General features: G+C 39.7%; 1 protein-coding gene across 1 annotated transcript; it reads right to left on the reverse strand.

The window, feature by feature from the left end:
• Positions 1-7,282: 7,282 nt before the first annotated feature.
• On the reverse strand, positions 7,283-16,693 carry LOC131900958 (zinc finger protein 431-like). Its single transcript, XM_059252264.1, has 6 exons — positions 16,681-16,693; positions 15,827-15,837; positions 15,492-15,618; positions 15,233-15,293; positions 13,734-13,783; positions 7,283-7,347 (listed from the first exon to the last, which is right to left on the reverse strand). Exons 1-6 carry the CDS (start codon positions 16,691-16,693, stop codon positions 7,283-7,285), a joined length of 327 nt encoding a protein of 108 aa, XP_059108247.1.
• Between the last annotated feature and the right edge of the window lie 1,567 nt (positions 16,694-18,260).

Here is an 18,260-nt window from a genome sequence, read left to right on the forward strand (position 1 = left end):
TTTGAGAAAGATTAAGGCTTTTTAGAGAGATTTTTTCCCCCAAATTTTCCAAGAAAAGCTTTATAGTTTAAGAGAAAGATTTTTTCCCCAAGAGAGAGAAAGACCAGCTTTTCCCAAAACTTCGCAACTTTAAACTTTGACTTCTTAAACCCCCATTTTTTTTTTTAATTTTTATTTTGCAATGCAATTCAGTTCTACATATCAGCCACAGATTCCCTTGTTCTCCCCCCTCCCGCCCCCCTCACCTTCCCCCCAGCCCGCCCCCCATTCCAATCTCCTCCAGGGCAAAGCCTTCCCCACAGACTGAGATCAACCTGGTGGACTCAGTCCAGGTAGGTCCAGTCCCCTCCTCCCATGCTGAGCCAAGGGACCCTGCATAGGCCCCAGGTTTCAAACAGCCAACTCATGCAATGAGCACAGGACCCGGTCCCACTGCCTGGATGCCTCCCAAACAGATCAGGCCAATCAACTGTCTCACCCACTCAGAGGGCCTGATCCAGTTGGTGACCCCTCAGTCATTGGTTCATATTTCATGTGTTTCCGTTTGTTTGGCTATTTGTCTCTGTGCTTTATCCGACCTTGGTCTCAACAATTCTCTCTCATATAAACCCTCCTCATTCTCGCTAATTGGACTCCCAGAGATCCACCTGGGGCCTAGTCATGGATCTCTGCCTCCAGATCCATCAGTAGTTGGATGAGGTTTCTAGCACGACAATTAGGGTGTTTGGCCATCCCATGACCAGAGTAGGTCAGTTCGGATTGTCTCTCGACCATTGCCAGCAGTCTGTTGTGGGGGTATCTTTGTGGATTTCTGTGGGCCTCTCTAGCACTTTGTTTCTTCCTATTCTCATGTGGTCTTCATTTACCATGGTCTCCTATTCCTTGTTCTCCCTCTCTGTTTTTGATCCAGCTGGGATCTCCCACTCACCCAAGCTCTCTTTCCCTCGACCCTCGCCCTTCACTACCCCCACTCCTGTCCAGGCTGTTCATGTAGATCTCATTCCATTTCTCTGTCGTTGGGCGATCCCTGTGTCTTTCTTGGGGTCCTGTTTTCCAGGTAGCCTGCCTGGTGATGTGAGTAGCAGTCCAGTCATCCTTGTTCCACATCTAGTATCCTGTTATGAGTGAGTACATACCATGTTTGTCTTTCTGAGTCTGGGATACCTCACTCAGGATGATTTTTTCTAGATCCATCCATTTGTCTGCAAACCTCATGATGTCATTGTTTTTCTCTGCTGAGTAGTATTCCATTGTGTATATGTACCACATTTTGTTTATCCATTCTTCAGTTGAAGGGCATCTAGGTTGTTTCCATGTTCTGGCTATTACAAACAACGCTGATATGAACATAGCTGAACAAGTGCTCTTGTGGTGTGGTTGAGCATTCCTTGGGTATATGCCCAAGAGTGGTATAGCTGGATCTTGGGGGAGATGGATTCCCAATTTTCTAAGAAATCGCCATATTGATTTCCAAAGTGGTTGTACAAGCTTGCATTCCCACCAGCAGTGGAGGAGAGTTCCCCTAGCTCCACATCCTCTCCAGCATAAGGTGTCTTCAGTGTTTTTGATCTTAGCCATTCTGACAGGCATAAGGTGGTATCTCAGAGTTGTTTTGATTTGCATTTCCCTGATGATTAGGGATGTTGAGCAATTCCTTAAATGTCTTTCAGCCATTTGAGTTTCCTCTGTTGAGAATTCTCTGTTTAGTTCTATAGCCCATTTCTTAATTGGACTGTTGGGCATTTTGATGTCTAATTTCTTGAGTTCCTTATATATTCTGGATATCAGTCCTCTGTCAGATGTGGGATTGGTGAAGATCTTTTCCCATTCTGTAGGCTGTCGCTTTGCTTTGTTGACCGTATCCTTTGCCCTACAAAAGCTTCTCAGTTTCAAGAGGTCCCATTGATTGATTGTTTCTCTCAGTGTCTGTGCTACTGGTGTTCTATTTAGAAAGTGGTCTCCTATGCCAATGTGTTCAAGACTACTTCCTACTTTCTCTTCTAGCAGGTTCAGAGTAGCTGGATTTATGTTGAGGTCCTTGATCCACTTGGACTTAAGTTTTGTGCACGGTGATAGATATGGATCTATTTGCAGCCTTCTACATGTTGATATCCAGTTTTGCCAGCACCATTTGTTGAAGATGCTTTCTTTTTTCCATTGTGCACTTTTGGCTTCTTTGTCAAAAATTATTTGTTCATAGGTGTGCGGATTAATGTCAGGGTCTTCAATTCGATTCCATTGGTCCACATGTCGGTTTTTATGCCAGTACCAAGCTGTTTTTATTACTGTAGCTCTATAGTACAGCTTGAAGTCAGGGATCGTGATGCCTCCAGAGGTTGTTTTATTGTACAGGATTCTTTTGGCTATCCTGGGTTTTTTGTTTTTCCATATGAAGTTGAGTATTATTCTTTTCAGGTCTGTGAAGAATTGTGTTGGTATTTTGATGGGGATTGCATTGAATCTGTAGATTGCTTTTGGTAAGATTGCCATTTTTACTATGTTAGTTCTGCCTATCCATGAGCATTTAAACCCCCATTTTTGCCTCAGGGAGAAGTTACTTTCTCCTGCCGCTTGGACTTAGCATTTCAGCTGTCCCCAGGACAAAAGCTTCAATAGGAAACTTTTTCTTCCCCATAAGCTCAAAGAAGAGCTTTTTTACTACCCGTAAAACCCATAAAAAGATTTTTTTCCCAGTTTGCATTCAGAGCCCCCAAAGTTAGAAAATTGAAGAGATTTTCTGTCTAGTTGCCTTACTTATTTTTCCTACACAATCTTACACTTCTAAGTTTTTTCTATACTATATTACTACCCTATGCCTTATTTTTAATTTTCCTCTCCGCTTTTGTCGCGGCTCTACTTAATTCTCCCGTCTGCTTTTGTCGCAGCTCTGCTTAATTCTCCTGTCCGCTTTGGTCGCGGCTCTACGTTTACCTGGGGACTTACCAGTGCACTGCCCTGACTGCAAAGAGTTCTGAGCCTTAAAGGGTCCCTGTACGGGCCACCACCTGTCGCGTCCACCTCGACCAGCAAGGACGACGCGACTCCAGACTCTTCTCTAAGCAGTTTATTCAGGAACCTTGAACAATCTTCTGACCCCGGGGAAAGTCATTTTCTTCTTCTCTCTCACTCTCTCTCTCTCACTCTCCCCTCTCACTCTCACAGTCACTCTCACAATCACTGCTCGGGAAAGTCAGCCCACGCCCTTTATAGCCACTGAGCAATCAACCCCGTGGTGCCACGTGGACAATGCCGCTAGGGTCAGACATATGCAAGCAAGCCAGATTAGGTCCAGGTGTGCAGAAGCAAGCCAGATCCTAGCCTTAGCCAAATAAGGAGCATCTGCCATCGGGAAGGCAGAAACCAGACGCTGTGCCATCTTTGAGGCACAGCCGTGCACGGCTCTCTACAACAAATTAAATTTCTGCCTTGTTGAAAAGCTGAAATCCACCTGTGCTCAGTATGATCCTATGGCTCCTTTTACATTAGTCTTGGTGGAAAACCAGAGCGAACATTGGTTGACCCCTAATGACTGGTATTTTCTTGCCCACGCGGCTCTTCTGGGGGTGACTTTGTCCTCTGAAAAACAGAATTAACATAAAATTGTCAAGAAGTTGCTCAAAAAAATATCGAACAGCCGTCCTCAAAAACCTGGACGCTAAAGAAACTCCTCCTCAGCAACCCCCCTTACGATACAAATGCAGCACAGGCAAAATTCCCTCCTGGCCTCCTGGCCCAGATTCAAAACGCGGTTGTCTGGGCCTGAAAACGCCTGCCCCAAAAGGGTTCTGCTACCACCTCATTAGCAAAGCTTCATCAGGGCCCTGATGAACTTTTAGTGAATTTGTCTCTCGCTTAAATGATGAGGCTGAGAGACTTTTTGGGCCAAATGAACACAAAAGCACCTTTGTTAAACACTTGGCCTTTTAAAATGCAAACACTACCTGACAGAAAGTCCTCCACCCTCATAAAAACAGAGTGAACCTGTCTGAATATGTGAGACTCTGTTCAGGTGTTGGCGCCGCCCATGCCATGGGATCAGCTATAGGTGCCGCCCTCAGGGCTTCACAACAGCCTGGAGCCCGCATCTGTTATTTCTGTAAACAACCCGGACATTTCTTTTGCTAAGGAATGACCCCAGAAAGGTCACAGCTTTGCGCCCTTAGCCCAGCCAGCCCAGGAGTCCACCTCACTTGGTCCTTATATGGGGATGAGGTTCGGCCTGCATTCTTGACCAGATACACTCTGCTCCCAGATAGTTACCAGAACACTTGGTTAGAGCTCTAAATATACCTGATCTGCCCTGGAGAGATAGCCCCTTTCCTGAGGAAACTTCTGTTTCAAATGCTGTCCCTCCGGCAAGCCTTCCAGGCTGTTGTCCTCACCCACAGCAACCCCCACCAGCCTTTTAGCTCTGGTATCACTCTGCTCAGAGTTCCTGTGGGGGGACAGTGGGAAATTTACAACAAACTGTGTTTGAGACCTTTCACACAGTATACAAGTCCCATAGTCAATCATGTTCTTGGCTGAGCAAGGACACTGCTTGTCACAAATCCAGTCTGACAGCAGGGGTCATGTTTCCAAGGGCAGTGCTGAATTTTCATCCAAGGTGTCAGAAAGGCTTGTCGGACTTGCTGGCCTTGGTGTCACAGGCGATCATAGCCATGTTGGGCCAGCTTGACACAGCCTGTGGCTGGCAGGTAACACAGCAAACAGGGCAGCACCAAAGAGAGGGCACCCATGAAGGACCAGTGGGGACAGCAGTTGGAGCAGGAGTAGGAGCAGGGATGATCAGCGCAGAAGCCCTCATCATCCTCATTGGTGCAATGGTAGAAGATGCCTTGTACTAGGCTCATGCATGTGTCATAGACCCAAATCTTCCTTGCTCAGTTGATTCTAACCTTCTGCTTATAATGATACTCTTTTAAAAAATCCTGTAACACTGAAGGCAGAAGAAGCCCACCAATCCCATCATATGTAGTGCACCTGCAGATCACTGGGTCAGGTCGCTGTGTTGCCACTCTGGGCACTTAGGTCCCTTCCACCTAGACTAACCTATTATTCCTCACATCAATTCCTAGATCTCTAGGAAGAGAAGCCATGCTGGGATGACTGCATTGACAGGAGCCTGTTACTGCCATCACCTTAGCAGTCCTTTTGGGGATTGGAGAAGCCAGAACAGGCACAGGGACTGCATCTCTGGTCCTGTCCAAACAACATTACTCTGAGCTTCAACTGTCCATAGATGAGGATGTTGTCCAACTTGAATGGGGATTTTCTGCCCTCGAGTCATCCCTTTCCTCCCTAGCTGAGGTAGTTTTACAGAAGAAGAGAGGCTTGGGTCTCCTCTTTTTACAACAGGGTGGCCTTTGTACTGTGCCCGAAGAGAATGTTGCTTCTTTACAGACCACACCAGAGTAGTCAGGGACAGTATGGTAAAAGTTGGAAAAGGACTAGAAAAAGAGAAAAAGGAAAGGAGAACAAGAGCTTGGGTGGTTCCAGAATTGGTTTTCCAACTCCCCTTGGCTAACGACCCTTCTTTCCTCCCTCCTAGGACCTGTTGTAGGCCTGCTCCTGATCTTTGCCTTTGGGCCGTGGGCACTTTCCTGGCTCACTCAGTTCATCCAAAGCCAAATAACAGACCTGCCAGCCAGGCAGATCCAGGTTCATTACCACTGCTTTGATATGCAGGACTCCAATGTTGAAATCTCCCCTGATGAGAGATGCCCCACACAGACCCCTTCACTCGGAGAAGGCTGTACCTGTGTGTGGGAAAAAGACTCACTCAAGGCATGATTGGAATGCAGCTGGGACTGCAAAGGCTGGGGACCATGGTACCCCAAAATCCTGAGAGCCTGGATTATATGCCCTGTTGCATAGCAGTTGTGCAGTAGCAGCCTTGCGCTTACCCATTTCCGCTCCCTCAAAAAACTGCACGATCCATTAATTCCCACACTATGCGAATGCCTGTGGTGCTTGAGTCTGGAGAGACATTCCCTGTCGGACCTTTTTTCACAACCTTTAGAGGAATAGGGCCTCTGTAATCATCCACGCAAAGCCTCTTTCAGAGCCCTCCTTTTAGAACATTCGAATTTGGTTTATGTTGGCCCTTAGATTCATTACTAAGAAAGGGGAGATGTCAAGGACAAGGACAGAATCTCTAGTTAGTGGAAAAATACAGACCCCCGATAAGACAGGGAACTAGATCACCTTGCAGTTAGGTTGCCTAGCAACAGGACATTGAGTCAGAGCCCTTGATCTTTCACCCTGTAAACATCCTATACAAACCTCTTGTTAGCTTGCCCCACCCTATGCAGATAACATCTTCTTGCTCCCCCCACCATGCAGGAACTATATAAACCCTCCTGGAGAAAAATAAAGTTGCACCTTGATCAGAATCTTGACTTGGTGTCTTTCCTTTGTGTCTCCTGTCCCTATCATTCCATCCTAAGCATGGGCGAGAACCCGTTGAAGCCCTGCTGGCCGGGGCATGTGATGACATTTCTCCCTGTCTGGGGACTGCAGACCTTCACTCATGATGTAATTTTCCAGCTTGCCCAAGCTCTCTGATCAGCTTCCTGCAGCAGCTGTCATAGAACAGCACAAAAAAGCACTGGCATCAACTCCTCCTCAAAGCCAAGCCTGAAACTGGTGAACGGAAGGACACTGCACAACTTCTGACTAGCAGATTGCCTGAAGGACATGATTTGCTAGTGAGGCCTGAATGACAAGAGCACCTCACAAAGGGTTTCACTGGGCTTAAAGACACAGCACAATGGTTCCTGATCCTGTCTTCCACCCCAGACACAGATTTGTTCTGACTTACCAGAGATTTGCATTTCAATAACATCTGCCCCTGGCTCAAATAGCAGACCCTGCTCTTTCCTGCCCTTCATGGGCACATCCCCTTTCTCTTCCTCTACAAAATGTGATTAGCAACCTTGTACAGCACACTGTACTATGTGGAGCTGAGAGATTCTTTGTCACACATATGGAAGGGTACCTGGAATGTTAACAAATAAAGGGACATTGAAAGACACAAAAGCAGAGTCATCACACTGAGGTCAGGTGAATTCTAGGTACTTTTAATCTGGTAGGCACAGGGACTATAGAAAATCAGAAAAAAAAAGCTGGAACTAGACCACAAACAACATAATAGTTCTTTCTCCCATCAGAAAGTTGGATGATGGACCCATTAACTAAGGAATTTTATTCCCGAAATTCAGAGAAAAGTGTTGGCAAATTAAGCAATAATAAAGAGTAGTCTTCATGGAAAGTTGAATACTTAGTAAATAATAGAGCTAGGATGAATATCTTTATGCACATCATTGTCAGCCACCACATCTTCCTCTATGGGAAGGTGAAAAAAACACAACTGTATTATTCAAGGTTCCCTACATGATCAAGACTGGTACAATGAATCTCTCCATGTATGTAGAAAGCTGATTTAATAGAACATCTCACAATCTGTGGTCCAGGTAGTACAATAATTTTTGCCTGTCAATGGAAATTTGAAGAGTTTAGTAGTTGTTCTGTTCATGAGGCTAGATATTTCAGTTGGCCTTCAGTATACATCAAAATACAGAGAAAGCATGCTCTAATGCTGATAAAGGAATGAACTTGTAGCCAGTGCTAAGGCAAGCAGGCAAAGAAAGAGACAGAGCTTCTTCCTTCAGTATACTTTATATATGGAGGCTACCTTCTGAGGTACAATCCAGATTAAATGTGGATCTTAAACTTTGTTTCATTATTTTGGTGTTTTCAAGACAGTGTTTATATGTGTAGGCAGCATCAATCCCAGGAAATTCTAACTGTTTCTGCATCCTGAGTGCTTGGAGTAAAGGTGTGCATAGCCACCAAGCAGCTGAAATTGGATTTCACCTCAAATGATCCAAATTAAAGATGTGTCTTTAATTTCAAAACATTAAAAAAAATCTCTAACAGGTATACCCAACTCTTTGAATTTTAGTTATTTCCAGATATAGTCAGTTTGACTACCAGAAATAACCATCACAACAGCCAAGAATAAAGAAATGAGAAACATTTCTTACCTGAAGGAGGCAGGGAAAACATGCTTTTCCTAAACAAAGGAAGTATGTGGATTTTACTTAGGAAGGTTGGACATGTCCATGTAGAATTTTTCCTATTCCTAAACGGGTGAGTAAACAAATTCACTTCTGAACATGCTCACAATGTAAAAGCAGAGACATGTAGGGGTATTCTTACTGCAATGTCATGCAGAGACATATGTAAATTATAAAAATGATGGAATCAAATGCCTCTGGTATATTCATCTTGTACCAAAATGTCTTACCTGAAAACTAATAAATGACACAATGAAAAAAATATTGCTTTGGAACCTATGTAACTTGTCAGTCTTGATGCTCAGTCTAACAGCTAACTGTACAAATACCATTCTCACAAATGGAAAAGACAGAGAACACAAATACAGAAAACTGCAAGGAAAAGTCACTCAACAGCACCGTATACTCTGCTCTTAGATGAATGGTTACAATGAACTATATTAACCTTAGAATGAAGCTGCTTTGGTCTCTGAGAAGGCTGGCTCAGTGGATGGACACACCTCCTTCTATGCAAGACCATAGGGACATCATTTTAACTAGCCCTGGTTGCTGCCTGTCTCAGGGCTGTGATATCACTGTAGGAAATTCTATTTTTCCCTTTTTCTAACTTAAAAAATAAATTATATGGCTGTTTTCCATGCATGTGTCAGTGCACAGTACTTGCAGATGCCAGAAGAAGGGACGAGATGCCTTGGAGTGGAGCTAACTACCATATTAGTTTTAGAAATGGAACCTGAGTCAACTGTCACAAGAGCCAGTGCTCTTAATTGCTGAGTGATCTCTCTAGCCTTCCTTTTACTTAAGCTTTATTTCCATCAAGTATTAATTAAAATGTATTATATCACTTCCTTATTTTATCTTTTCATTTATTCCCTTCACAAACCCCTTCTAAATTCTTTCTTGTTAGGTGTGAGTGAATAAGTATGCTGAAATTCATGAAAACAACCTGCTGTATCCATTGTTGTTTTTTATACATATATGGATAATTGACTGATTATGTTTTATTAGACAGATAATTAGGGAGCTCATCCATGACTTATTCTCTCAAATGGAGGAGAATTCTACTTTTCAAGCAGTATCATGTGTATAACCCTGACTAGGCTGCCTTGGAGAGGAAATACAATCCAGACTAGAAAACTGAGGGTAGTAAATACTTAGGAGTTAAGAGCACTGAACATTCTTTCAGAGCATCCAGCTTCCATTCCTCTTACATATTGAAGCATCTCTACTATCTGTAACTTAAGAATCAGCAGTTCTGCTGCCATCTTTGGACTCCCTGGCCACCATAAGTTGAGTAGAATTAGACCATAAAAATATTTTTTAAGCTGTGTGTGATAGTGCATTCTTTTAGTACTAGCAATCAGTACATAGAGGAAGAAAGATTGCTGTTAATTTCCCAGGGTGTGTTACATAGTCTACACATACACACACACACACACACACACACACACACACACACACACACACAGAGCTCATGGGCTATTCACTATTATTGATTGACTGAGAAAGAGAAAACTAGGGCCAGTTGGTGGTTGTGTACATCATGCAAGCACCACCCAGAAGTGGACAGCTGCAGCATTTCAACAACACATTGGAACAGGCCTGAAAGATGTTGGTGAAGAGTGAAGGGGGCACAAAACAGCTTGACCACACAGCTGCCATGACAGGTTTAGGGACCCAGTCACAGCTGCCATGAAAGCTTACTGGTAGGCAACATCTGGATCTATAACCTGATACCACCCAGGGATCCATTCAAGGATGGTCCAGCAACTAAGGAAAGTACATGGCATTCCAATGATTCCAACCATTTATAAGAACAGATAAAGATGGCCAGATGTCTGTGTGAGGGTGTCTGGCCCCCTAGAACTGGAGCTACTGATAGTGTGATCCACCATGAGGGTGCTGAGATTTAAATACAGATCTTCCAGATTAATCAGTGCTCTTTAACCATTGAGCCATCTTCCCAGCCCCATCATTTAGTCTGTTAACTACAATTCTAAATGGTGGCTTTATAACTGGAGAGAGTTTACTTTCTCCTTCCTTGGCAATTGATGTTGGTGTATCCCTTTTATGTATCAATTTATTGAGTATTTGAATTTTAATAGATTAAAGAACAAATGCCTACTAGATTAAATTAATAAATATGTAGCTTTATACTAAGTAACATGTACTTATGAACTTGATTAAAATAAATAACCTAATCTTTCTATGTATCTTAGGGCTCATACTCTCGTCTAAATTTTTCATCAGAAATAACATCTAACCCTATGCTTTATTGTTTTCCAAGCTCTTTAGCTTTATACAATGAAACGGTATTTTCTGCAAATCTGCATTAGCTGGTACTGAAGTATTTGCTAAGAGTGTTTCAGATGTGTAGTTAGAGTATATATCAAAATTTAGAACATAAAAGTATAGAAATTTAATTGACAGGGAGCCCCAGTGTGTTAGTCAAGGTTCTCTAGAGTCACAGAACTTACAGAATGAATTTCTCTCTCTCTCTCTCTCTCTCTCTCTCTCTCTCTCTCTCTCTCTCTCTCTCTCTCTCTCTTTCTCTCTCTCTCCCTCTCTTTCTCTCCACCTATCTATCTATGTATCTTGTCTCTCTCTCTCTTTCTCTCTCTATCCCTCTCTTTCTCTCCACCTATCTATCTATGTATCTTGTTAAAAATGATAAGCAGCACTGGCTACCATTTGGAAAGTTCATTAAGCACGAACCCTGAGATAACCCATTATCATAGCTTTATTAGGAAGGGTGGGGACATAAGAACCAGGCCTTCAAAGGGAGCATATTCAGGGAGCAGAGAGAGAAAGAGATAGAGGTAGTAGGGGCAGCAGAAAATAGAGAGGGGAGGAGGAGGGGTCTGTATCTGGCTTTTAAGGGTTCCAGTCAACATGCACAGGCAGGATTATGGAGCGATCCCTTGCTTATGCTGATTATGTGCCCATGCTATCACCAGCATGAATTGAGGACGCAAGACACAAGACCCTTTGCTTAGTTCCTGAACATGTGCAGCCATGCTATATCTGTTTGTACATACATATGTGTGTGTGTGTGTGTGTGTGTGTGTGTGTGTGTGTGTGTGTATATATATATATACAGAGAGAGAGAGAGAGAGAGAGAGAGAGAGAGAGAGAGAGAGAGAGAGGTGGGAATTTATTGGAGTGCCTCACAGGCTGAAGCCAAAAAATGGTAAGGTATGAGTGGAAAGTTGATGAATCTAGTTGATGCTCAATCCCACTATGCTGTCTCAGCTATTTTTTTTTTTAATGCTGGAATCCTAAGGAAGTAGGCTTCAATGCCAGTGAAAGAATGAATGTTCTGTCAAGGCATGTGAGAGAGGACATAATTTAATACATAATCTTCCTTTTTCCCTTGTCCTTTCTGCAGAATGTATGACCCAGATTGAAGGTGTTTCTTCCAGCCACAATATCCAGATTAAAGATGTCTGTAATCTAGCATCAGTATCTGGATCAAAGACATGTTATCTTCTTGCCTCAAGGTCCAGATCACAATTGTTCTGTCCAATTCTGAATTATATCTCAAATATAGTCAAGTTTACTACCAAGAATAGCGATCACAATCCACCCCTTGTCAATTTGACAATTGTGTCATAATTAATTTTTAAGTGAAAACAATAATCAGGTCCTAACTTTGCCTATACATAATACAACTCTAACACATGCAACTGCAAATGCATTATATATTTAGAATAGTGGCAATGTATATTGTGAGATATCTTTCTAGTATCTCCAACTTACATCTAATAATAAATGATATTCTCTTTTTATTTTTTTAATTTTAGTGAATTTATTCTTTAATTATACTCATGATATTCATTAATTACACTCAAGATATTAATTGCATTTGTGGTATTCATTGATTACATTCACAGGATTCATTCAATATTTATATTTACAAGATTTATTAATTACATTAATTTTATTGATTTATTACTTTCATGATATTATGTCCTGATACTACTGTCCATTTGTGGGGTTTTTGCATCACACAAAACAGAGATTCTGTACTTAGGAAATCATTGCTCTATATTCCTTTCTTTTCCACCTTGAATTACATCTAATATTTCTGTCTCTATGAGTTTGTATATTCTATATATTATATGTAATACAATTCTATAGTATGCGTCCTTTGTTTGAATGTGAAAACATTTTATGTACAACAGCAAGAGAAATAATACACAGATAGCCTCAACATACAAACAGGTTATAATTTAAAAGTCCAATGTTATTTTAAACAGTAAAGTATTTTCTCTTCAGAAAATAGTATAAATGATAACATTTCCCAGTAAGCCCTTATAAGCCAAATGATAGTGGAATTATACATATAAACATTGATTAGATTCTGGGACATAGAAGAAACCTATCTTCACCTGTTAAGAGAGTTATGCTTTACTTAAGTTGTATAAATGAGATTCCTACTCATCTTCCCCTTCACTGTTTGATTTACAGCAGACATTTTTCTATAGGCTAGTCCATAATCTATAAAGACTTTAACCTCCCCTCCTGAAAATACAGCAAGCATATTCTTTCAACAGCTTGATATATTACAAATTCTTATCATAATAGTGAAATATTTCACTAAAGCTTGCCCAATGATTGGGCAAAACCAAAACTTATGATAAGCCACATTCATCCTAGGGTCCTCCCTGCTGGGCAGACTCCCTGGATCTGTGGGTTGCAGTCTGATTTTCCTTTGCTTATATCAAGTATCCACTTATGAGTGAGTGCATACTATGTTTGTCTTTCTGAGTCTGGGTTACCTCACTCAGGATGATATTTTGTAGTTCCATCTATTTACCTGCAAATATCATGATGTCATTGTTTTTCTCTGCTGAGTAGTACTCCTTTGTGCATATATACCACAGTTTCTCATGATTTGGAATACTACTGATACATAAAGAGGCTTTACCATTCTAATTATATTCATAGGGTTTCAATTCATTATGTGTTGTTTTATGCATTTGAAGAATATTATGATGTGCAAAGGCTTTACCACACTGATTACATTCATAAAGTTTCTCTACAGTGTGTTATTTTATGCCTTTGATGATGACTATGATAACCAAGGCTTTACCACACTGATTACATTGATGGGGTTTCTCTACAGTATGTGTTCTTTTATGTCTTTAAAGACTTGTGACATTCAAAGGCTTAACAACTTTGATTATATTCATAGGATTTTTATGATGTATGTTCTTTTATTATTTCAAAGATTTTTTGATATTCATATGATTTAGATCCTGTATGTGTTCTTCTTTGCATTTCAAGATAAGTGTATTGTGCAAAGGCTTTACCACACTGATTACATTCATAGGGTTACTCTCCAGTATGTATTCTTTTATGCCTTTGAAGTGTTTTGTTACACAAAAAGGTTTTACCACATTGATTACACTCATAGGATTTCTCTCCAGTATGGGTTCTTTTATGCCTTTGAAAAGTACTGAGACATAAAAAGGCTTTATCACACTGATTACATTCTTAGGGGTTCTCTCCAATATGTGTAATTTCATGCCTTTGAAGACCACGGTTTTTTTGCAAAAGCTTTACCACACTGATTACATTCATAGGGTTTCTCTCCAGTATGTATTCTTTCATGCAACTGAAGAGCATTGTGATGGGCAAAGGCTTTACCACACTGATTACATTCATAGGGTTTCTCTCCAGGATGTGTTCGTTTATGCCTTTAAAGATGAGTCTGACATAAAAAGACTTTTCCACACTGATAGAGTTCATAGGGTTTCTCTCCATATGTGTTCTTATATGCCCTCGAAGATGACTGAATTGTGAAAAAGCTTTACCGCACTGATTACATTCACAGAATTTTTGTCCAGCATATGTTCTTGTATGCATTTGAAGACTTTTGTGACAGACAAAGGCTTTACTACTTGAATTAGATTCATAGGGTTCCTTTATAGTAAGTACTCTTTCCTTCCTTTGAACAGTACTGGGATATGCAATGGCTTTAACACATTGAATGTTTACACAGGATTTCTCTCCAGCTTGACTTCTTCCATGACTGCAAAGATAATTGGCATATGTAAAATGATTAACACATTCAATACACTGTTGAATTTTTAATTCTACATGAAGTAATTTTACAATTAACTGTAAAGTAGAATTAGATATTAGCAGTTTATCACTGTTTTTACAATCATGTTTTCCTCCTTTATTAAGAGGTTTTCTGCATCTTTGAAGATGTCTTTGATGGTAACATTCTTTATTACAAGATTCACATTTACAGAATCTTTTTTTATATGAGTATTTTTAGATATTTAAAGAGAACTGGAAAAACACAGTTTTTTTAACCCATATTTCAATCATAATTTTTCCTATACTCTGAGTCATAAATTTGCTAAGTGAACTAGGACAAACGGGTATTTACTCTCTTCTAGTACTCATAAGACTTTTCTACTTCGTGAGTCTGTTACTGTATTAACAATGAAACTGAAAAACCAATTACTTGTGTACTTGAATCAAATTTAATAAGTATACTTAACATGGGGACTGCTGTATATCTTCAAATTGTTCTGAGACAGAGATATGGGATATATTTTCATATCCTTACACTGATATGACGTATGATATACTGAGCAAAGGAAGAACAATAAAAGGTTTCCATCATGAGTAGATAGTTTGATTTTCTGTCCACATTGACCTGTGTTACAGGAATAAGCTTTCTCTGTGACAATTTTCTTGACTTTTGACTCTAACTGCACCTCTTACTAAACAGCACAGTCACAACAGTTATATGAATATCTCTGTTATTACTATGGACTATTTGTATATTAAAAGGTTTTTGAGATATACTTATCACCTCTTAAATATGTAAACATTTTGTAATATGAGTAGTATGAAATAAATGGATTGATGGTTCTACAGCAAAGCACTCATGGTACTATGATTCAAGATGTGATATCTTAAGGAACTGTTTCCTTGCTTTCTTTCTTAGAAGAATGGTATGCAAATGCAGCTCAACAACATGAAATTGAGGTAAATGTATTTGTGAGAATTTAATAATTATCACTGTAGTTTAAGCTGTACTTATTTACTGTTGCTTTTGTTTATAACTTACAGGACACATTACAAATTCTTCACAGGTACATTTGTATCAGTTTGCACATGAAAATTACCTTTCATGTCTTCTAGAACTTTGACAATGTTCTTCATTATTATGGTCTTCCCAACTGTATCCTAGAATAGAGTATCACAAATTATATGTTATATTGTTAACCATTATATAAAATTTTAGATACTATGTGCAGTCTACCTTAGAACCATACCTGAGTTGTTTACCTCATTCTTCTTTATCAATTAAATTACAGAAGAACATGAATTATCAAGGATCAGATGTCCCCTTATTTTAAAACATGAAGAAAAATTCTGTCTTACCTATAGTGGTGATGTTCCTGTAGGTCTCCAGCATTACATCTTTGTACAGATTCTTCTGGGAAGGATTCACCAAAGTCCACTCTTCCCAAGTGAAGTCTACATGCAAGTCATCATAAGTCACTGCTTTCTAACATTTCATACATGTGTAAAATAGACAGCATAATATTGACTACATTGTAAATATATACTTCTTTGACACTAGAGTCATACAGTCTTGGTATTCTCTATACCTATTTAATGACATAGAAGTTATAACATAATCACCAATTCACTTTAGAAAAAAATGAATAAAATCTCTGACATTTCTATCCCCTTGGAATAGGGTATCATCTTACCAGAGAAATGCCTATTAACAAAAATAGAAACAAATAAATAGATCAACAGTACAGAGCACACATGAGAAAAATTGTATGAACAACTAGTAACTAGAAAAAGAAAAATAAGATGGACAAATGGGGTGTATTGCCTCAGGTCTTTAACCTCAGCACTGAGAATGCACAGGCAGGTATGACTGCCTCTAAATTGAATGTCATTCTAGTCTATGCAATCAGGTCCAGGACAATCAGAAGGACATATTAAGATCCTGTCTCCCATGAAAGAATCAGTCAAACAAAGAAAAGGAGTTAAGCATATGTTACTATTCTGTATTAATCTTCCAGAAACTTGAACTGTCCTAATTTAACCTGTAACACCAATAAGATTTTACTAAAAGTCACTGTGTTTTTAAACATTTACAAATGGACAGACAAAAACAGTAGCAATATAAATGGTTAGTAAACAACATTAGTAAACAACAAAGGGCAAGAGAGATGACTCAGTAGTAAAGAGCTCTTACTGATCTTGCATAGAGAATCTATTGCCATTATTTAAATGGGGGATCACATCTATCAATTATTCCATGTTCAGTGTTTCTGATTTCATCTTTTGATAACTGTGAGGACCAGGGACCACCATGGTACATATCAATGCATAGAGGTAAAAATTTCATATTCATTTAAAAACAAACACAACAGGCAGAAAGAGGGTCATGCACCTGCAATTCAATGACTTGGAAGGCACAGGCTATATTAATGTCATGAATACATGCCACCCCAAGAAGTAGAATGATACTTTCTGCCAAATTTTAAAAATCCAAAATATGAGTAAAACTCTGTACAGCAGCATATACTTGACATGTACAAAAACTTACATTCCAGGCCCATTGTCCAATAATATAAAAACAAAAAAATCCAGGAATGTTGGAACACTATTAATTCCAAGACTTGGGAGCCAGAGTCCAGGGGATCTCCAAGTTCAAATCCAGCCTGGTGTACAGAGGTGTACTTCCCATAGAGTCAGGGCTACACAGATAAACCTTGTCATCTTCAAAAACAAACAAAGAAAAACATAAAATGTGTAGTTTATCAAAGTGCCTTAGCACTGAATAACAATTGTTTCTACTGTATCTTACATTATTTAAATATAGTGTTTATAGTGTTGGTTAAATCATGGCAATATAAAAAAAGCTGGCTGATTAATTTCAATGACAACACAGGAGAAATAAAGAAGAAGAAATTGATTGAGACTATGGAGATGCATATCACACACCCAGTATTTTATCCAGAAAGGCTCCTCTTATTAAGGTTTCACAAGAAATTCAAAGAAAGTCACTAAGGAGAGACACATGTTCAAATACATCATCGTGTCTGTAAAGTTTTTCATTCAATGAACTACATTCTGAGCCAGGTCACTACAGATTAATGGCCATTCATGATATAAATGCATTCAGTCACTTCAATGATCCTCACAGTCTGCAACAGGCCCTAAACTTTTTAAATGTCTGAAGTCTCTTCTGACACTCAAGATGATCTCTTGACAGTGACATTTTTTGAAATCAGAAAATGAGTTAGATCTTTCCAATATACAATAGCACAGAATTCCCTTCACATTTCAAAACAGAAATGGAGACATAGTGAGGGAAGACTGAAGCACAGCAGGACAAATATCAAATACTGAATCTCTCTCTTAGATGCATGGGGCCTCAGTTTCAAAGGGCTTAGATTGCTCTATACCTGAAACATCATGTAAGTTTCTTTCTTTGGTTACTTCTACTCTGTGTATGCAGTTAGGTCTCCTTGGGAGATATCTCAAGCCTTAGGTATCTCAATGTCTTGTGGTAACAAAATGCAACCCAGGCTGTTGTGGAATGTGAATTTAACATGTGGTATATTTGCCTATGCAAGGGAATATTTGTTCAAATGAAGCAAGGATGTGTTGCATGGTTTTATGTTGCATTTATTTAACTCTGTGAAGCTGTAGTACTTTGCCTCTCTAAAACACTTGGTTATTCTAATGAAGATCTGAATGTCCAATAGCTTGACAGAAAAGGATAGGCAGGGATGGCAGGCAAATAGAATAAATGGGCAGATAAGTCTGGGAGGAAAAAAGGAAGAAGGAGCAAGAAAATGAGAGGACAGTAAGGTCCAGCCACCCAGCAACACATCAAGCAATAAGAAGTAAAGAAATAAAGAAAGATAAAAGTCCAGAGACAAAACTTAGATGGGATTATTTGAGAAAAGCTGGCCATGAATAAGTCAAGCTAAGGCTGAACGTTTATGAGAAAGAATAATCCTTCTTGTGTGTGATTTATTTGACAGCTTCATGGCAAAGCCCCTAAAGAGAAATAAGTGACAAAAAAAAACAACACCACCACCAATGCTTCAATCCTTACAGCTTCATGCAATGAACTCTCACAATCTCTTCACTGAGTTTCCAACTGCTAAATATAGA

The sequence above is a fragment of the Peromyscus eremicus genome, unplaced genomic scaffold (assembly GCF_949786415.1).
Source record: "Peromyscus eremicus unplaced genomic scaffold, PerEre_H2_v1 PerEre#2#chrX_unloc_1, whole genome shotgun sequence".
Lineage (NCBI taxonomy): Eukaryota > Metazoa > Chordata > Mammalia > Rodentia > Cricetidae > Peromyscus > Peromyscus eremicus.